At 45.9% G+C, this 21,078-nt stretch overlaps 1 protein-coding gene and 1 long non-coding RNA gene across 4 annotated transcripts in view; both read right to left on the bottom strand.

Moving 5' to 3' along the window:
• The window catches only part of LOC309383178, a 474,080-nt gene that overhangs the window by 72,875 nt on the left and 380,127 nt on the right, over positions 1-21,078 (bottom strand). The window lies entirely within an intron of this gene.
• AGPAT1 (1-acylglycerol-3-phosphate O-acyltransferase 1) overlaps positions 1-21,078 on the bottom strand; it is a 50,596-nt gene that overhangs the window by 13,762 nt on the left and 15,756 nt on the right. For all 3 annotated transcript variants that reach the window (XM_081935387.1, XM_081935389.1, XM_081935388.1), the window contains exons 2-3: positions 4,314-4,503; positions 731-864 (exon numbers count right to left, since the gene is read on the bottom strand). In XM_081935387.1, coding sequence (XP_081791513.1) covers positions 731-864; positions 4,314-4,498 — 319 coding nt within the window. In that variant the 5' untranslated portion in view covers positions 4,499-4,503. The remainder of the gene's footprint in view (positions 1-730; positions 865-4,313; positions 4,504-21,078) is intronic.

Here is a 21,078-nt window from a genome sequence, read left to right as displayed (position 1 = left end):
TCTATCTATCTATCTATCTATCATCTATCTATCATCTATCTATCTATCTATCATCTATCTATCTATCTATCTATCTATCTATCTATCTATCTATCTATCTATCTATCTATCTATCTATCTATCATCATCTATCTATCTATAGTAATTCTACCTATCTACCTACCTACCTACCTATCTATCATCTATCTATCTACCTATCCCTATCTATCTTTCTATCTTTCTACCTACCTATCTATCATCTATCTATCTATCTATCTATCTATCTATCTATCTATCATCTATCTATCTATCATCTACCTACCTACCTACCTACCTACCTACCTATCATCTATCTATCATCTATCTATCATCTATCTATCTATCTATCTATCTATCTATCTATCTATCTATCTATCTATCTATCTATCATCATCATCATCTATCTATCTATAGTAATTCTACCTATCTACCTACCTACCATTCATCTCTTATCATTCTTTAGTTCTCTCTATCATCTATCATGTATCCTCTCTCTCCCCACCCCCACCCCTCTCTCATATCCATCCATCCAACCAATTTATTTGCTGCCCATCTTTTAATGCAACAACTCTGGGCAACTTCCACTTGCAAACTACATCGCAACATCTATTAAAAAAAAAACACGACAACACTAACAACAACAAATGAACTGGTAGAGCCCAGATCAAATTCTTAGCTCCTTCCCATCCTCCCCACCTTCCTCCAGTCCTACCAAGCAAGTCAAGGGAGCTCTGGTGGTTGGACACCACCACGTAGGGCTCCTTGATGTTGAAGTTCTCCATCCCCCGCACGTCAATCTTGATCCCATAGAGGTATTTTATGTGGAGCAACATGAATCGTAATACCCTGGAAGGGCAAGGAAGAGAGAAAGCATATCAAATTGGAACTGGACAACATTTAAGAGTGAATGTCTACGGATACATCAACTTTTGGGAACATGGTGGTCCCTCCAAAGGCTCGGAGGCTGCCTTTCACCACCAACGCCTCATTGAGCGAGGGTTCCTTACCGACTGCCTTGAAAGAGGCGGTGGTGAGGCCCCTGCTCAAGAGGCCTTCACTTGACCCAACGGAGCTAGCTAATTACCGTCCAGTCTCCAACCTCCCCTTTTTAGCGAAGGTTGTTGAGAATGTGGTGGCGCAGCAATTTCCACGTCGCCTCGACGAATCCGTATATCTAGACCCACGCCAGTCCGGCTTCCGACCCGGGCACAGCACCGAGACAGCCTTGGTCGCGTTGGTGGATGATCTCTGGAGGGCCAGAGATAGAGGTTGCTCCTCTATCCTGGTCCTATTAGACCTCTCAGCGGCTTTTGATACCATCGACCATGGTATCCTACTGCGCCGGCTGGAGGGGATGGGAGTCGGAGGCACCGTTTTACGGTGGTTCGGCTCCTACCTCTCCGGCCGGATGCAATATGTGTTGACTGGGGGGCAGAGGTCGACCCCGAGGCCACTCTCTTGTGGGGTGCCGCAGGGGTCGGTCCTCTCGCCCCTTTTGTTCAACGCATATGTGAAGCCGCTGGGTGAGATCATCCGTGGTTTTGGGGTTGAGTGCCATCTGTACGCTGATGATACTCAGTTGTACATCTCAACCCCAAGCCACCCCAACGAGGCTGTCGAAGTGATGTCCCGGTGTTTGGAAGCCGTCGGGGTCTGGATGGGGGACAACAGACTCAAACTCAACCCCTCCAAGACTGAGTGGCTGTGGCTACCGGCACCTCGGTTCAGCCAGCTGATTCCATCACTGGCCATAGGGGGCGAACAATTGCCCCCTGTGGAACGGGCATGCAATTTGGGCGTCCTCCTAGACGCCCGGCTGTCAATGGATGATCATGTGGCAGCCGTGGCAAGGGGGGCGTTCCACCAGGTTCGCCTGGTGCGCCAATTGCACCCCCTTCTGGACCGTGATGCCCTACGCACAGTCACTCATGCACTGGTGACGTCTCGCCTGGACTACTGTAACGCTCTCTACATGGGGCTTCCCTTGGGACGCGCCCGAAGACTGCAGCTAGTCCAGAACGCAGCCGCGCGGGTAGTCATGGGGAGTACTAGGTACTCCCACGTAACACCTCTACTGCGCGAGCTGCACTGGCTGCCTGTGGTCTTTCGGGTGCGTTTCAAGGTTCTGATCACCATCTTTAAAGCGCTCCATGGCATAGGGCCTAGTTACCTGCGGGATCGCATCCTCCCACATACATCCCTGCGGCCAATCCGCTCTCACAGGGAGGGCCTTCTCCTGGTGCCGTCCACGAGGCAATGCCAACGGGCGACACCGAGGAGTAGGGCCTTCTCTGTGATGGGCCCAACCCTCTGGAATGACCTCCCCCCTGACATTAGAACCACTACTGACCTCCGCTCCTTCCGACAGAAACTGAAGACACACCTGTTCCGACTGGCTGGTTTGGCATAATTTATAACGTCTACCTCCTGGCATACACATTCTTACTGGTTTTTAGAGGGATAGTGTTTTAAATTTAACCTGATATTTTAAACCTTTGTATCGATTTATTTATTTAGCTGTACAGTTTGGCATATTTTATCCTCCTCTCATACATGTATTTATGTAGTTATTTCTATGTTTTAATCTGTTGTATTTTGATACGGACTGTACACCGCCCCGAGTCCCTTTCGGGAGAGGGGGCGGTATATAAACGCTAATAAATAAATAAATAATAAATAAATAAACGTTTGGAGAACAGCAACTTCACCATACGTGTGTTAGAAGAGGGATCTCCAAACTTTAGCTTTAAGTTTGTGGAAGCTGGAAGGGGAATTCTGGGAGTTGAAGTCCACAAGCCGAAAAGCTGCCAAGTTCGGAGACCCCTGAGCTAGAACACCCTGCCGTAAGCAAGCCTCAACATTTTTCCAAAAGGAGGGAGGGAAATCATGCATCCCCCAAAGACGTAACAGTTGCTCCCAGATGTTCCCACACCGAGCTTCACCAAGATGATTAGGCCAGGAAAAGCTGGCCTGGGAAAAGATTTGTCTGGAAGACACAATTGTTTCAAAGGGCTTTTGCCTGAATTTAGATGTGATCGTCTTTCCCCCCATTTTTATTCCTTACCGTATTTTTCAGAATATAAGACGCACCTTCTTCCCTCAAAAAAGAGGGTGAAAATCTGGGTGCGTCTTATAGGGAAGGGGTAAAAGAAGTCAGCAGCTTCTTCTGGGCAGCCATTTTGGGCGCCACGCATCGAGCATTTGGAGCAGAGGTGGGTTGCTCCTGTCGTTACTGCCGGTTCGCTGCGCATGCCGTTTTACGTGCACAGTTGCCAAAAAATTGTTCTGGGCGTGCGCAGAACATTAAAAAAAGGATTAAAAACCATGGGCAACTGGGGAACCGGTTCAGGGTGTCGCCAGCCGGCCATCCCTACCAGTTCGGCGACCCAGTCGCAATTTTCACTACCGGTTCATCCGAACCAGTGCGAACCGGTAGCAACCCACCTCTCATTTGGAGGCTGAAAACGCAACGCGCAGAGGCCAAAAACACAAGCGATTCTCAGTGGCCATCTCTGCCGCCAGGAAGGACGCGTGGAGGCTGAAGGGTAGGGGCCGGTGGGTGGGCGGGGCTACATTCAGAGTATAAGCCACACCCAAATTTTCAGCCTCTTTTAGGAGGGGGGGAAAGTGCATCTTATATTCGGAAAAATACAGTAGTCTTTCTGAAACAGGGCAAAGCAGACTCTCTCTCCCTTTCAAGCCTGTTCTTTTCCTCCATTTTTCCATGACAAGGAGACATTGGTCGTCTCCTCTTAAAACAGGTCCCCAGCTATAAAGAGGATGCAAGGCCAGATATAGTCTCTTCCTTCCCCTTTGGATTCCGCTCTCACGGAGCATCCTGTATTGGTCAGGATCCCATCCAAACCAGCCATTTGCAATCCATGACAGCAGGAGACAAGACGGGTTAAACCAGCAAAGCCCGTTTTATTTATTTTTTGGGCACTGCCTTGTCAACAGCAAGCGTACAGCAAAGGTTCCTCAACCAGGACCACTTTTAAGATGTGTGGACTTCAACTCCCAGTATTCCCCAGCAAGTCCACACATGTTCAAAGTGATGGACAATCCCCGGTTTTCCCACACAGGATGAGCGGAGTTAAGCTACCTTTCCCATTTTACACCAGCTACGTTAGCTGAAGAGGGATGCGGTAACCCAATACAGCAGAAAGTTGGATGCACAGAAAGGGCAAGCCGGTTATCAAGCCCAGCTGTGATCAGATGTAGGCCTAAGTCCGACGAAGGCTTTCTCCCGGCCCAAGAGGGGTGGACCCAATAGCACACACCTAAAACAGGCTCACCTCATATTCTCCACGTCGCGCCCACGGACGGCACAGATCGGGATGGCAATGACAGCCAGGAAGAGGATGTAGCTGTTGTAGAACGCCATCTTACAGAAATACTTGAAGGTGGCACTCCATTCGTACAGTAGCGGGATGGCCACCAGGAAGAGGATAAGGAACCACTGGCCCGGCGAGATCTCCATTTTCTCTGAAGAAAGGAACAGGAAGAAGCTGAGTTTACTTCTGATGCTTTCCTAGAAATCAAGAGTAAATAGAGCCTTGCAAACAATTTCGTTGACTCTCCCCCTAATCTTGTGCTGTTCACAGAGGTGCCGGGAGGCCACGTTGGCTGGAGACAACTAGTAGTTGTAGCTCTTAATACACCTGGAGGTCACCTGACTGGAAAAGCTACACTTGCAATAGCTTCTGGAAGACCACCGAGGGATTCACTGAATGTCCCCAAGGTGCTTTCTTTCAAAAGACAACTGGACTTTCTTGGGTTTTTTTTAAAGGCATTTCACTTCTTATCCAAGAAGCTTCTTCAGTTCTGACTGAATGGTGGAGAATGGAAGGTTTTATATTCCTTGCATTCGTCTGGTCAAATGGTGCAGGGATATGAACGGATTTCCAGGAAAATGGCAGGCTACGGGATACAGGTGATCCTGAGGGCACAGATAAACCTCCAAAGAGCCTCAACGACTCTTAGAAAGAGAACTACCTACCAGATTGACTGCAAGGAATATAAATCTTCCCCTTCTCCACCGTTTTGTCAGAACTGAAGAAGCTTAAAATAGAATAATGGAGTTGGGAGGGATCTTGGAGGTCTTCTAGCCCAACCCCCTGCTCAGGCAGGAATCCCTACATACTTCAGACAAATGGCTATCCAACATCTTCTTAAAGACTTCCAGTGTTGGGGCATTCACAACTTCTGGAGGCAACTTCTGTTCCACTGATTCATTGTTCTAACTGTCAGGAAGTTTCTCCTCAGTTCTAAGTTGCTTCTCTCCTTGATTAGTTTCCACCCATTGCTTCTTGTCCTGCCCTCAGGTATTTTGGAGAACAGCTTCTTGAACCAAAAGCAAAATGTCTTCAAGCAAAACAAGAAAGTCCAATGACCTTTTTGAAAGAAAGCACCTTTGGGACACCCATGACATGGATGGCTGAGAATCTCCATAGAGATTCACCGGATGCTTTCAGGAGTCATTTATGGCCTTGAAGCATCTGGTTACAACTCCTTGCCCCAGTTTTGTTCAACTTTGGCAACTTTTGAGTTGTATGGACTTCGCTTCCCAGAATTCAGTTCCCTTCGCATGCTGGCTGAGGAATTCTGGAAGTTGAAATCCATACATCCTAAAGTGGTCAAAAGTTGAGAAACATGATTTCTCTAGGGAACTCCGTTCACCGTTGACTTACTTCGACATTCAGCCGAAATTTATTCTCCCGTAACTTAAATCTATGCAAGGTTAGACTCCATTTTTAAGGTTAGAAGAGCAGGGAACCGGTCACTTATCAATTCTATGGCTGAAACCTTTCCAGGAATTAATCTAAAAATCTTGCTCAAAGGCATTTTTTTTAAAAAAAAGAAAGCACTGGAACAGTACAATCCCTCAGATAGCTGTCGAGGCCCCAAAGTTAAAAACATGTGGTAAACATCAAACTGCCTTTGATCTGATGCTTCTCTGCCATTATTGACTTTTTCAACGCGTGAATCTAAATCCATGCCAAGAGGCCTACTGCTGTCCCATGCCTAATTATAAGCACAATTTCTGTTCTAGAACCTTCCGCAGCACACGGCCTGGTCTCTGCCCAGAATGACAAGTAACAGGGTTTCTCTCTCTCAGGCCCGCTGGCAGCTGTCTGAACGGGAATATTCTTGAAATATTTTTTTTTCCTTTACAGAATTCTTTTAGATCAGTATTTCTCAACCTTGGCGACTTTAATTCCTGTGGACTGCAACTCCCAGAATCCCCCAGCCAGCTGTGCAGCGTCACACGATCCCCTTTTGCGACTTTCCGACGAGCAAAAGTCAACGGCGAAGCCAGGTGCACTTAGCAACTTCGTGACTAACAACTGCGGTGATTCACTTAAAAACCGTGGACAGAAAGGTCACAAAATGGGGCAAAACTCCATTTAATCAATGTTCTCACTTAACACCAGAAATTTTGGGGGCTCAATTGTGGTCGTAAGCCGAGGATTCCCTCTACAAGAATCCCAGCATTTAAACTTACTAGAGATAATCAGCCAATATAGCAGACAGAGGAGTAAGATAAGAGATTTAAGAATGGTTAGATGCAAATGAAATATAATAGAAGGGGAAACAATGTAAGGTGAGCGATATCGATTGGCAATTGCTATTAGAAAAAACAGGAAGCTCCTGTTCATATTGTATTGTGTAAATATGGTGTACATCTGTTTTGTGTGTGTGTGTATTTTACATGTTTGTAAATAAATAATAAATAAATAAAAAGAATCCCAGCATCAGAACCATTTTCCGGTTGGAGCGAATATTTTTCCATGTAGAAATTCCATATTAGGGTGGACAGTTTTTGAGCTTTAGATCAGCCTTCCTATGATGCAGTGGAAAGACAGATGTTTTGCCGATAAGCAAAAAAGCTTGCAGCTGATTGTTTACAGAATGGATTCCTGAACCTTTACTCGTCTGAAGGACCAAGTCTTACATCCTACAAGCCTCTGCTCCAAAACTCCTTAGAACAGGGGTGCCAAACTCAAGGCCCGTGGGCCGAATGCGGCCCGCGTGGTGCTTAGATCTGGCCCGCGGCGTGCCCTGGAAACAGGGAAGCATCAGCCTACGGTGCCCCTGCCAGCAAAAACAGGCTAGCACTGCCTTAGAAGAATGAGGAAAATCCTCAGGGATGACTCACACCCTCGTCAGCGTTTCTTTACCCTCCTACCATCAGAAAGAAGAAGCACAGCCAGCAGCACAAACAGGCTGAAGAAGAGTTTTTATCCGTGGGCTGTCAGACTCCGGAATGCAAAATAACATCATAACTAAGCAGTACGGAGGACGTGCAGGGCCGGTGCAACGTGTAACATTTTCACACCGGTGTAATGGGACTGGGCGTTTGTTAATATGATTTATTGGGTTAGGGATATATCTCCCCCCCCTTTTTTTTGTCTTCACTGTGAATTGTATTGTGTTGGGGGGGGGGCGCACTGAGGGAGCTCAACCAATCTCATTGTACAGATGTTGTGCACTGACAATAAAGAATTATTATTATTATTGAAAACAGAGCTCCCGAGGGCTCCCGAGCTCCGTTTTTGCTGGAAGAGAGTTGCAAGAGGCCGGTCACAGCCGAAAATGGAGCTCGGGAGCCCATTTTTGCTGGCAGAGGCTTGGGTCACCACAGATGTCAACACGAGTGATATTGAGCTGTCCAGCCCCCCCCCCGGCCACACCCACACCCGCAGACAAACACAACCTGATGCAGCCCTCAATAAAATCGAGTTTGACACCCCTGCCTTAGAAAACCAGAGACAAAAATCAGGCCTGGAGAACAATGCAAAGCTCTTGGCTAACATGGGAAATCCCGATAAAGGGCCATGGTGATGGGCCCAGCCCTCTGGAACGACCTCCCCCCTGATATTAGGACAACGACTGATCTCCGCTCCTTCCGCACGAAACTCAAGACCCACCTGTTCCAACTAGCCGGCCTGGCTTAATTAGAACTCTCTAACCTCCCTGGCAATTTTAAACTGTAAATTTATTTTTTGGGGGTATTTTAACTGTTTTAATTGTTGTAATTTTACTGTTATTTATTTTAACTTTGTGGCTTTTATTTCTATTTGAATTGTTAAATGTTGATGTATTTACCTCCTCCATGCCACACGCCTATATATTTGATTGTACGTCGCCCCGAGTCCCTTCGCGGAGAGGGTGCGACTGATAAATCGAATAAAATAAATAAATAAATAAATAAATGGTGGCTCAGTGGTTAGAGTGCAGTACTGCGGGCTACTTCTGCTGACTGCCTGCTGCCTGCAATTTGGCAGTTTGAGTCTCATCGGCTCAAGGTTGACTCAGCCTTCCATCCTTCCGAGGTGGATAAAATGAGGAGCCAAACTGTTGGGGGACAATATGCTGACTCTGTAAACCGCTTAGAGAGGGCTGCAAAAGCACCGTGAAGCGGTATATAGTGCTATTGCTATTGCTAATTTGCATTCTGGAGTTCTTCAGAATGAGGACATTTTGTTAAGCCATCAACTGAGAGGTCTGTGATATGTCCCTTCCTCTGCTGAACCAGCCTAATAAATTTTTCCCCCCTTATCACAAAGATAAAACCCAAGAAAAAAGGCAAACAAACAAAGAAAAAATGTTCTCCTTAGATCCCTGGAAGAAGAATGAACGGAGAGATCATCGCCACAGTCCTGTTATACAGGTAGTATAACTCAACTTACAACCATTTGCTTAATGACATTGCAATGATGCTGAAAAAGACTGAAATTGTCCTCGTACTTATGGCCATTGCAACATCCACACAGAGGATCAAAATTCAGTCACTTGATAAATGCCACATATTTACAACGGTTGCAGTGTCCTGGGGTCACGGGATCGATATCTGTGACCTTCCCAGATGGCTTCTGGAAAACGACGTCTATGTGGGAAGCTGGAGTCATTTAACGACCATGTGATTCACTTAAAAACCACAGCAAAAAGGTCACAAAATCGGGTGTAACTCACTGAAGAAAGGAAACTTGGTCCCAATAGTGGTCAGGAGCCAAGATCTATCTGTCCAGGTGGTCCTCAATTTACAACCAAGATTGAGCCCAAAATTTATGCTGTGAGGTGAGAAATCTGTTCAGTGAGTTTGCTCCATTTTATGACTTTTCTCACCACGTTTGTTAAGTGAATGGCTGCAGTTCTTAAATTAGTAACCCGGTTGTTAAGTGAATCATGCTTCCCCCTTGACTTGGCTTGTCAGAAGGGTGTAAATGGGGATCACGTGACCCACCCCTCCAGGACACTGCAACCGTCATAAATATGAGTCAGTTGTCAAGCATCCGAATGTAAATCAAGCGACCATGGGGATGCTGCAACCGTCATAAAGTGTGAAAAACAAGTCACTTTTTTCAGTTCCAATGTAACTTTGAAACGCTCATTAAATGAACTGTTGTAAGACAAGGACTACCTGTACTACAAGCTGGGGAGTTCGAGAAGGATGCTATCCACCCAACTAGCCTTCCATGTATAACCAGCATCTTAAAAAAAATATTATTCACCTCTAGTTTTTTTTCCCCCAGGTGGGCCTGTCTGTCAACAGTTCTCCCCAACCTGGTACCTCCCAGAAACGCTGCATTAGAACTCTTATTAACTCCAGAGAAATGGTCATGCCGGATGGAGTCCATAGGGGTCAAGTCACCACAAGTGCCACCGGTATGGGGAGGCAGCTGTGGGGAGACGACCTCATTGGGTCTAGGACAGGAATGGGATAACCTTTTTGGTGCCGAGTGCCCAAATCGTGTGTGCATACGAAACCCCAAAATGCAATGGGAGTGCCCCCCACGCGTGTGCGCTTTGCCCCCAAGCATGCACCCTGTCTCCCAATGCACGTGCATGCCCTGCGCATGCATCCCCGTACATGCGCCCCCCCTTGCCCATATTTGGCTTCCGGGTTGGTGCAGGAGGCCATCCAGGCCCAAAATGGGGTGTGGGAGGGGGTGCGCACATGCATGCCAACCAGTGGTGGGTTTTAATTTATTTTACTACCAGTTTGCTCATGCGCAGAAGTGTCCGGGCGGAGCCTCCCACCGCTGCCGCTACCAGTTTGCCCGATCCAGGGCGAACTGGCAGAAACCCACCTCTGATGCGAACCCCCCAAAATACAATGTGAGCGCCACCCCACCCCCCGCACATGCACATCCCCGCCCCTTCTGCATGCATGGCAGAGGCCCAAAGACCAGCTGGCCGCGGTGGAGCTGGGTTGGGGCGACACCTGGCATGCCCACAGAGAGGGCTTTGTGTGTCATCTGTGGCATGTGTGCCATAGGTTCGCCCTCACCGGTCTAGGACAGCTTACTGGCCAGCTCACCGCCAAGTCACCTCTCCCAAATCGCCACAGGACACCTGTACGCGGCCAAGTTGCCGTGGAGACAATTTGTCATAGTTGGCTGGAGGGAGAGCCGGGTAGACGAGAGGGTTAGCAGAGTGTGGTGGGGAGATGTCTTAGTTGGGGGATTCCTATTTTCATACCCCTGGCACTACCGTCGCCATGCTGGGCTCAGAGATGGGCTGCCGCCACCCGCACCAAGCATGGAACTGCCGCACCAGGCTCGGAGCAGCGCTGTGTTTGTGTGTCTGGGTGAAAATGGGAGACCACTGATTGCCACCACCTTCCCGCTGCCTGTCCTGACTGCCACCACCTCTGCTTCTTCTTCCACTCAGGGCTTGATGCGACAGCAGCGGTAGAGGTGTGATAAGCCTCAGGCCACTGCTGCCTTCCCGACACGCTCTACACTCTGCCTAACCACTCGCTCACCTCTCCCTCCAGCAGCCTGCAGTGAGTTGTCTCTGGGGTGACTTAGCCACACGGAGATCTCTTGCGATTTGGCGGCTGTGAGTCGGCAGAGGCGACTTGGCAGTGGCGAGCTGACAGCAGCCAGTTGTCCCATTCCGGACCTCATTAGCTCCAAGAGGTAAAAATGCCCGGATGGAAATCAAGCTTTCTACATGCAAATCATAGCATTTCCATACATGCAGGTCCCCTGTGTGCTGCCCCACATCCCTTACACACACACAAGAGTCCTATAGGTGTTTATACAAGCTCCCCCAAATAAGTCCTCTCTCAGAAAGCAGCCCCGTTGCACGGGTCCGGATTCCAAGCTAAATACAGCAAGAGAGTAACTGGGTAGCCGAGTCCAATGGGCACACCCGACGTCAAACAGGCCAGGATACACAACACAACCACACAAGGCACGGAACGGGGCACGTTGCCCCTGCAACACCCAAGTCCTCACGTCGGAGTTAAGTAGGCAACACCGGTGCAGCCCTTCACGAGAGGTGAGGCTGCCTCCTTGCGAGTACTCCAGCTGACCGGCGTTGTGCCTGTCTCCTCTCTGCTCTACATGTCCTTGGATCGGGAGGAGATCTGGACTCCCATCTCCTCCTCACTGTTAAGGGGCAACAGCTGCTCTAGGTACTAGCCTGGAGCCTCCTGGCCAACTTGCCGCAGCTGTGGCTCAGCTACCTCGGCCTCAGTCTATCACTCATCTGGCTAGCATCCTCCGAGACTCGATTCTGACCAACATTCGGCTCTACACTTTCCTTTGCCGACTCAAACTCACCGTCCTCCTCTGAACTCACGTCCCGAGGTGAATTCAGGACACCCTGTGGTGGAAAGTGACTATGAAAGAGGAGGTAGTGTGATGCAGTACTGTGAAGTGGCGGTTTCCCAGGAAGGAGAGGAAGCACATTCCAAACATGGACAAAAGATGGCACAGCCCAGAGTTGGCTCAGAAAAAGAGCCACTCCCTAGAATCTCCCTGGGTTTATCGCTTAGGGTTACAGTAGTATAACTTTAGTTGGCAAGATTCTGCCCGTGCGGGATGAGCAAATAAAGGAGTGAACTTCGGTTGGATTGTTTTCTGCCAGACTTGGGTTGGGCCTAACAGTCCCTGAGCTCTTAGCCAAGAACTTAATACAGGTAGTCCTCGACTTACAGTATGACCATGACTACAATATACAATTCAATTCAATTCAATTCAATTCAATTCAATTCAATACAATACAATACAATAATACAATAGCAGAGTTGGAAGGGACCTTGGAGGTCTTCTAGTCCAACCCCCTGCCTAGGTAGGAAACCCTATTCCGTTTCAGACAAATGGCTATCCAACATCTTCTTAAAGACTTCCAGTGTTAGGGCATTCACAACTTCTGGAGGCAAGCTGTTCCACTGATTAATTGTTCTAACTGTCAGGAAATTTCTCCTCAGTTCTAAGTTGCTTCTCTCCTTGATTAGTTTCCACCCATTGCTTCTTGTTCTACCCTCAGGTGCTTTGGAGAATAGTTTGACTCCCTCTTCTTTGTGGCAGCCCCTGAGATATCGGAAGACTGCTATCATGTCTCCCCTAGTCCTTCTTTCCATTAAACTAGACATACCCAGTTCCTGCAACCGTTCTTCATATGTTTTAGTCTCCAGTCCCCTCCAGTCCCCAAGTTCCTGTTGCTCTTCTCTGCACTCTTTCTAGAGTCTCCACATCTTTTCTACATCGTGGCGACCAAAACTGGATGCAGGATTACCAAGGCATTATAAAGTGGTACTAACACTTCATGTGATCTTGATTCTATCCCTCTGTTTATGCAGCCTAGAACTGTGTTGGCTTTTTTGCCAGCTTGTGTAACAGTATTGTTTTACCCTCTATTTCCAGTTTTCAGGTTGTTGTTACACATCTCAAGAAACCTATAAAAAATGTCTAAACTCCTTTAAGGAATCCCTTGGTTATACTGGAAGGTTATGTGATTTATGAACCTTATCAAAGTTATGATATATTTAACCATGATTTATAGAATATGTCATAGCTGGCTAGGTTCATTCAAGATGAAAAATCTTGAATCTTTAGAACAGCAGCCCCAGTAACCAACTAGTCAGCAAACAGTTATCTTGTTATCTACCAGGCTCCTTACTTCCAATCGTTTTATTATTATTATTTGAAATTCTTTTAATGTTGAAAAATGAGAATCTAGCATGCTTTAAAAACAGTGTTATCTCAACCTTGGCAGCTTGAAGAGGTGCAGACTTCAACTCCCAAAATTCCCCAGTATTCTTGCTTTTATGATTTTGTAAGCTGCCCAGAGTTACTTCATAGGGAGGTGGGTGGCATATACGTTTTATAACTACCTAGCTACCTACCTACCTGCCTACCTAAATCTATTCCTAACAACCAAGGTAGCAATTGGCAACTTTAGAAGAATTGTGCAAAGGAACAAGACTCTAACCCTGGCAAGCAATCCTATAAAATCACCCTGTTTTCCCCAAAAATAAGACCTCCCCAGATAATAAGCCCAATCAAGCTTTTGAGCGCATGCGCTGATATAAGCCCTCCCTGAAAATTTTGCAACACAGCAGCAGCCATGAGGTGACCACACTCGCTTCCGCCTGCACCTCAAAAATAATAAGACCTCCCCGAAAATAAGGCCAAGGGCTTATTTCGGTGGTCAAAAGAAAATAGGACCCTGTCTTATTTTCGGGGAAACACGGTAAGTCGTAATGCACTTTGTTTCGCCAAGAATGTTGGGCATATTCGGAAATTCCGATCGGTCCATCATATTTGAGGGATGAATGAACCTAAACAATTTTGGATTAGTCAAACCAAATGAAAGGGGGAGGGGGAAATGGCTCAGAGATGCGTGAATCCAATCTGTGTGTCCTCTTGGCACCCACAGAGAGCGTCTGAGATTAAATTGGCTCACGTCCATTGTTGCTTCTCCGTACTGTAGCAACAAAAGACATGTCACATCGAGATGAGAGAGACTGAGTCACGAGCTGATGACCGGGAGAAGAATGCAGACTTCAGATTGTCTGCCAATGAGCTGAGGAATGTCACACTGGCACAACCAGGATTATAAGTAATTGTTTCCCAAGACAACAACGTGCGCCCAGTGACACAATTGAAGCAGGTGGTGGTTTGCTAATTCCCTTTCTCTGGTGGTCTCCCACGCATTGGTGATGTGTTTGTCCAGTTGAAGGTCTACGGTTATGTTCTCTTTTTAGTGAGACCTAAAGACCTAAAATGAACACCTAACTTCAAAAGTGTCATCAAAAACGCACAACAAAGAATGTTCCTTCTGTGCCAACTCAGGAAGTTCAAACTGCCCAGGGAGCTGCTGATATAGTTCTACAGAGGAATTATTGAGTCTGTCATCTGCACTTCTATAACTGACTGGTCTTGTTGGCAACCCAACAAGAGAGACACAGACTTCAGAGGATAATCAGAACTGCAGAAAAAACAAATACGGCCAACCTTCCTTCCATTGAGGACCTGTACACTGCACGAGTCAAAAAGAGGGCCGTGAAAATATTTACAGACCCCCTTGCATCCTGGACATAAATTGTTTCAACTCCTACCCCCAAAACGACGCTATAGAGCAATGCACACCAAGACAATTAGACACAAGAACAGTTTTTTTCCCCGAGCGCCATCACTCTGCTAAACAAATAATTCCCTCACCAGTGTCAAACTATTCACTAAGACTGCATTACTATTACTATTAGTCTCCTCATTGTTCCTGTCACCCATCTCCTCCCACTCATGACTGTAATTTTGTGGCTTGTGTCCTTACGATTTATATTGTTTCCTAGTATGATTTGATTGCTTATTTGTACCCTATGACTATCCTTAAGTGCTGTACCTTACGATTCTTGACGAATGTATCTTGTCTTTTTATGTACACTGAGAGCCTATGCACCAAAGACAAATTCCTTGTGTGTCCAATCACACTTGGCCAATAAAGAATTCTATTCTATTCTAGTGTGAGCTTTCACCAAGCTTCACTTTAGCACAGTGGCCCCCAACCCTTTGGACACCAGGGACTAGTTCCATGAAGAGAGGTCTGGTTTCATGGGCTTTGTTTGTTTGTGCAGTCCGGTTTCTGGCATTCTGCGGCCTAGTGCCAGTCCGTGGACCTGGGATGGTGGTTTGGGGCCCCTGTCTTAATAAACTACCAAACAAAAAAAATTTAAAAAACCCAAGCACAAAGTGAGCAGCCTGAAAATAAGAACTCAGTACAATTTTGACTCAATGCCTCAAGGGGACCAAATGAAACCCCTCACTAGTCACATTTCAAGAACATTCCAGCTATTTCCTGGAATGTGTAAACATTTCTTTCAAAATCAACAGGAAATGGGCCACTGCTGGGTAGCCTAAAGCAGGGTTTCCTTCACCAAAACAATGGAGAGCATCGGTAGAAAGCTAGATAATTTGATTGAGATTAAGATATTAAGGGCTACATTGGCATCTCTACCTTTTCTGCGGGAGCCTTCCTGAGAAGACAATTGGTTGGCTACAGGGAGTCCTCGACTTACAACCGTTCGTTTAGTGGAATTTATCCGTGGCTAAGCAAGTTCAAGTCACACCTGATTTTATGAGCCTTTTTTTTTTGGCCAGGTTGCGAAGCAAATCACTGCAGTTGTTAAGTGAATCCTGCGGTCATTAAGCCAATCCGGCTTCCCCCATTGATTTTGCTCACCGGAAACCACCTGGGAAGGTCGCAAAGGGGGAATCACATGATCCAAGGATGCTGGAATCGTTATAAATATACTCCGGTTGCCAAGCACTCAAATTTTGATCAAGTAACTGTGAGGAAGCTGAGACAGTAGTACCATGTTTCTCCGAAAATAAGACAGGGTCTTATTTTCTTTTGACCCCTGAAATAACCACTTGGCCTTATTTTCTGGGAGGTCTTATTATTTTTGAGGTACAGGAGAATGGTCATCTTATGCTATGGTGCAATATTTTTGGGGAGGGCTTATTTTGGGGGGACGGCTTATTTTAGCGCATGCGCTCAAAAGCCCGATCGGGCTTATTATCCGGGGAGGTCTTATTTTCGGGGAAACAGGGTTAAGTGTGAGGGTTGGTGGTAAGTCACTTCTTTTCAGTGTCGTCATAACTTCAAATGGTCACTAAAGGAACTATTGTACCTGCATTTTCCTTGTAGGCATAAGCAATATTGAGGAAGACTGATAGGAAAACCATCTCCAATAAATTCTAAATAAATCTCATGGGTTTCTTGAAGTTTAAAAAAACCACCAGAGATGCAATGATTATACATCATCAAGTTAAGAGTCTTTTACGTCAGGGGTCCTCAATCTGTGGACCATGCCACGTGGCTGCTACTGTCGCCATGAGCGCCACGTGGCCGCTACCATTGCCATGAGCGCTATACAGAAGCTTCCATTGACGTGAACGCCACGCAGGTCCTTCTGTTGCCACATGCACTACACAGGTGCTTCCATTGTTGCAAATATCGCACATGCTTGTGGCCCCATTTTCGTCTGCTTGTAGCACCTGCCCCCCCATTCCGGGCTGCCAACCGAGAAAGGTTGAGGGAATCTCTCTTCTATGTCACCTAGTCCAACCCTTCAGAACTCAGGGACTTTTATTTATTTAGATCTTGTCATAAAGGTGTAATGTTTTTTGGGGTTGACGAGAGGAGGTGGGATATAAATAGTAAATGATTTTTAGCCAATTATAATAACAACAAGGAAATGTCAATGGATATTGCTTAATAATATATACATGCTCTGGTATTGGCAAAAGCAACTTGGATACAAACTCTAAACAGCGAGTTGGGGGGGAAAAGATTTAGAAAGTTTATTAATTGACTTTTACTTAGAATATGTCATAAAGGTATAATGTTATTGGAGGATTTTTTAAATAGCCAACGAATGCCATTATGTGGTTGTGTCTTTAAGTATGAATGATTTGAGGTAAAAGCACGTTCAAATAATTGTAGTCAAATGAGAATTGTGGCACATTGATAGTAAGATATACAAAGATTTTTGATTTAAAGTGTATCATCTAATATGAACTATAAGTAATGCCTGTGGAAGAAATGCACGAAAGTTATCTGTAACCAAGCGACACGCTTTCTACAAGATGTAAAGAAGGAGGATTCTTTTTTTGTGTGATTTTGTTTAATTAAAATAAATAAATCAAAAAAATAAATAAAAGAACTCTAGGACCAGTAAATTCACAATTTTAAATCCCGCGGACCACTAATATGATTTTTTTTTAAAAAAAAGATAAGTCGTATTTAGTGCAATATAAAAAATGCAAATATCTGAGTTAAAATACTTGAGTTAATATGAATTATGTTTGTTGACCGTGGAAGAAGAGATGCACGAAACCCTTTTTGTAATCAACTGATACACTTTCTACAGTATGTAAAGAAGGATGTGTTGTGTTTGTTTTGAAAATTAAAAAAAAAACTTTTATTTAAAAAATACACATTTTTTTTTTTGCAGGCTACTAAAATTTTCTCGGGGCCCACCAGTTGATGACCACTGACCTACTCAACCTCCCATTTAATGTAGGGGCCTAGGACAACTCACTGCAGCCAACTCACCATAAGGCCAATTTGCAGCAGAACAAGAGTTACTGCAATATCAAAGAAACAGTGGAATAGAATCATTAAAGAAAGGAGGGACAAAAATGAAATGTGGATGACAAAAAAGTGAAATAGTTTTTATTTTATTTTAAATAATTAAAACTCCCACGGCGAGTTGGTCCTGGTGAGTTATCTCGTGGTGAATTGGCCAAGTTAGGAGAAACTTCCTAAGAGTGAGGGCAATTAACCAGTGGAACAGCTTTGCCTTCAGAAGCTGTGGATGCTCCCATCACTGGAGGTTTTTAAGAGAAGACTGGACAGTCACTCGTCTGAAATGGTGCAGGGTCTGAAATGGTGCGGGTTGACATAATATTACATTATATGTTCTGTTCTCCTCTACTCCAGTGTTTCCCAACGACTTTAAGCTGGTGTGGACTTCAAATTCCAGATTTTCTGGGAGTTGAAGTCCACGCAGCTTCAAGTGGCCAAGATTGAGAAACACTGGAGTAGAGGAGAGGAGAACAGAACAGAAGGCAACAGAATAGAGTTGGAATGGATGTTGGACGTCTTCTAGCCCAACCCCCTGTTCTAGCAGGAGACCTTATACCATTTCTGATAAATGGCTGTCCAGTGTCTTCTTAAAAACCTCCAGTGATGGACCACCTACAAAAAAAAAAAGTGGCCAAGATTGAGAAATTCAACTCAACTCAACTCTTACTCTACTTGTTGGTCCTGCAACCCAACAAGAGAGACCCAAACTTCAGAGGATAATTAGAACTGCAGAAAAAACAATTACTACCAACCTGCCTTCCATTGAGGACCTGTACACTGCACGAGTCAAAAAGAGGGCCATGAAAATAGTTACAGACCCTTCGCATCCTGAATATAAGTTGTTTCAACTCCTACCCTCAAAATGACGCTATAGAGCACTGCACACCAAGACAACTAGACACAGGAACAATTTTTTTCCTGAATGCCATCAGTCTGCTAAACAAATAATTCCCTCATCACTGTCAAACTATTCACTAAGGCTGCATTACTATTACTATTAGTCCTCTAATCGTTCCTATCACTCATCTCCTCCCACTCATGACTGTAACTCTGTGGTTGTATCCTTATGATTTATAATGATTGTTTCCTAGTATGATTTGATTGCTTATTTGTACCCTATGACTATCATTAAGTGTTGTTACCTTATGATTCTTGACAAATGTATCTTGTCTTTATTAGGTACACTGAGAGCAAATGCACCAATCACACAATAAAGAATTCTATTCTATTCTACTCTATTTATCAGAAATGGTGTAAGGTCTCCTGCTTGAGCAGGGGGATGGACTAGAAGACCTCCAAGGTGCCCTCCAGCTCTATTTTGACTGATTGACTTGGCCACGGTGAATTGTCCCGTTCTATAGTGTAGGCAGTTCAAGAGATGAACCTCCCAACTAATGTCCAAGGCCTCATCTTTTCGTGCAATCAATTTAGGCCACCCAGACAGAGACAGGTTGAGTCTAGTCTCCTTAGCAGCCTCAAAGTGAGAATTCCCGGCAGACCTTGTGCCAGTCAAAACGGTGTGAGGATAAGATTAAGCATGCAGAAAAGGCGACAAATATTTCATCCCGCAAGGAGTGATTGCTCCTCAGCGCATCCCTGGATATCGTGTCTCGTTCTTTGTCCGGAAGGAATGACTTAAGTCGTTGTCCCCCCCTCCTCTTTCAGGGAAGCATAAAAACTGGAAGACCTGAGAAACGGGCCTAGCAGCAAAGAGAAATGACAGTGGCTCAAATCGATCAGAGAGCGAAAGAGACAGACAGACAGACAGACAGACGAGGGGAGGTCAACAAAGACGCTTTGATTGCAAAAAGGCTGCTGGAGTTCACCACAACAACAAGGTCACTGTGTACTCTTGGTGTGACAGACTTGTTTGACATGCAGGGAGAGGGATCTGCGGATTACTGATCCCTGTTGTGTAAGTGAAACTTGTCCCAGCAGATCCTTTCCAAGAGGTTAAAGAGAGAACGGGGCGGTGTGTGTGTGTGTGTGTTACGACAACGGATGTTTTCTCTCAGATTTGGCTGGAAGGCGGGGGGGGGCAAGAGGGACCCTGCTTTACACTTCAGCCACCCATCTCTGGCCAACATGACCTATAAGGATCGATAACTTCTGAAACAGAAGGACACACAGCATTGCCCAGTGGCAAATGTTAACATTAACAGCTGGGTTCATTAACCATTGTGTGGCGTGCATGCTTGTTTTTCATATAGCAAGATGTGCATTCAGTTCTGGTTGCCACGATGTAGAAAAGATGTGGAGACTCTAGAAAGAGTGCAGAGAAGAGCAACCAAGATGATTAGGGGACTGGAGACTAAAACATATGAGGAACGGTTGCAGGAACTGGGTATGTTTAGCTTAAGAGAAAGAAGGACTAGGGGAGACATGATAGCAGTGTTCCAATATCTCAGGGGTTGCCACAAAGAAGAGGAAGTCAAACTATTCTCCAAGGCACCTGAGGGTAGAACAGGAAGCAATGGGTGGAAACTAATCAAGGAGAGAAGCAACTTAGAACTGAGGAGAAACTTCCTGACAGTTAGAACAATTAATCAGTGGAACAGAAAATGCCTCCAGAAGTTGTGAATGCCCCAACACTGGAAGTCTTTAAGATGTTGGATAGCCATTTGTCTGAAACGGTATAAGGTTTCCTGCCTAGGCAGGGGGTTGGACTAGAGGACCTCCAAGGTACCTTCCAACTCTGCTATTGTATTTGTATTAACTGTAACCCAGGGTTTAGGACCATGATGGCAAAACTATGGGGCGTGTGCCACAGGTGCCATGCAGAGCCTCCTCTCGGAGGGCATGCGAGTCGCTGCCCTAGTTCAGCTCTACTGCGCATGCGCGCGCACCTTGTTGCTGACCAGCTGATCATCTGCCATTCATGCATGGGAGGCAGGACTCATGTTGGGGGTGCGTGCGCATGGGGGGGTGAGCATGCGCAGGGCAGTGTGCGCGTGGTGGTACACGCATGCATGGGGGGCTGGGCACATGTAGGACCGACGCACAGGCATTGCATTTTGGGGATTCACATGCGCACAAGCACCGTCCAGAAAAGGTTAGCCATAATTGGTTTAGGACTTAAGCTTGATATGCGGACCAAGCCGCCGTCTCTCAAATAAGCTGCCATGTTGCAGCAAACCTGGTTATGAACAGGACAACACAGGTAGTCCTCGACTTACGACCGCAATGTCAGGGGAAATTTCACCCTGAGCTAATGAGGTGTAGACCGTCGGCTTTCCTAACAGCATATCTTCAGAAAAAACGAAAATAAGACCCGGTAACATGTTCTAATGAAAACAAGCTTTAATATGAAAATAAAAATATACAAAACCTTACTATCTAAATTAATGACATCTCTGCAGAGCTATGTGCCTGCCTTGTGGCAGGCGAACAGAAGATCAGAAGTCTCTTTTTGGAATGTGTGTGAGCAGGCGCAGTAAATCACTTGCTGATAAGGCCTGTGACCTGCGCAGTAAATTTTCAGCGCAGCTAGCAAACCAATTAACGCAGTGACACGCAATCGGGCCCAACATTTGTTCGGTGGCACATTTGTTAAGTGAGTTTTGTCCCCTGGCCTTCCTGGCCACAGCTGTTAAAGCGAATCACTGCAGTGGATAAGTTAGTAACCCGGTTGTGAAATGAACCTGGCTTCCCACATTGCCTTTGGTTGTC

Source organism: Natrix helvetica (genome assembly GCF_964273705.1).
Source record: "Natrix helvetica genome assembly, chromosome: 1".
In the NCBI taxonomy this organism is placed as follows: domain Eukaryota; kingdom Metazoa; phylum Chordata; class Lepidosauria; order Squamata; family Natricidae; genus Natrix; species Natrix helvetica.
This window is presented reverse-complemented; position numbering and strand designations above follow the sequence as displayed.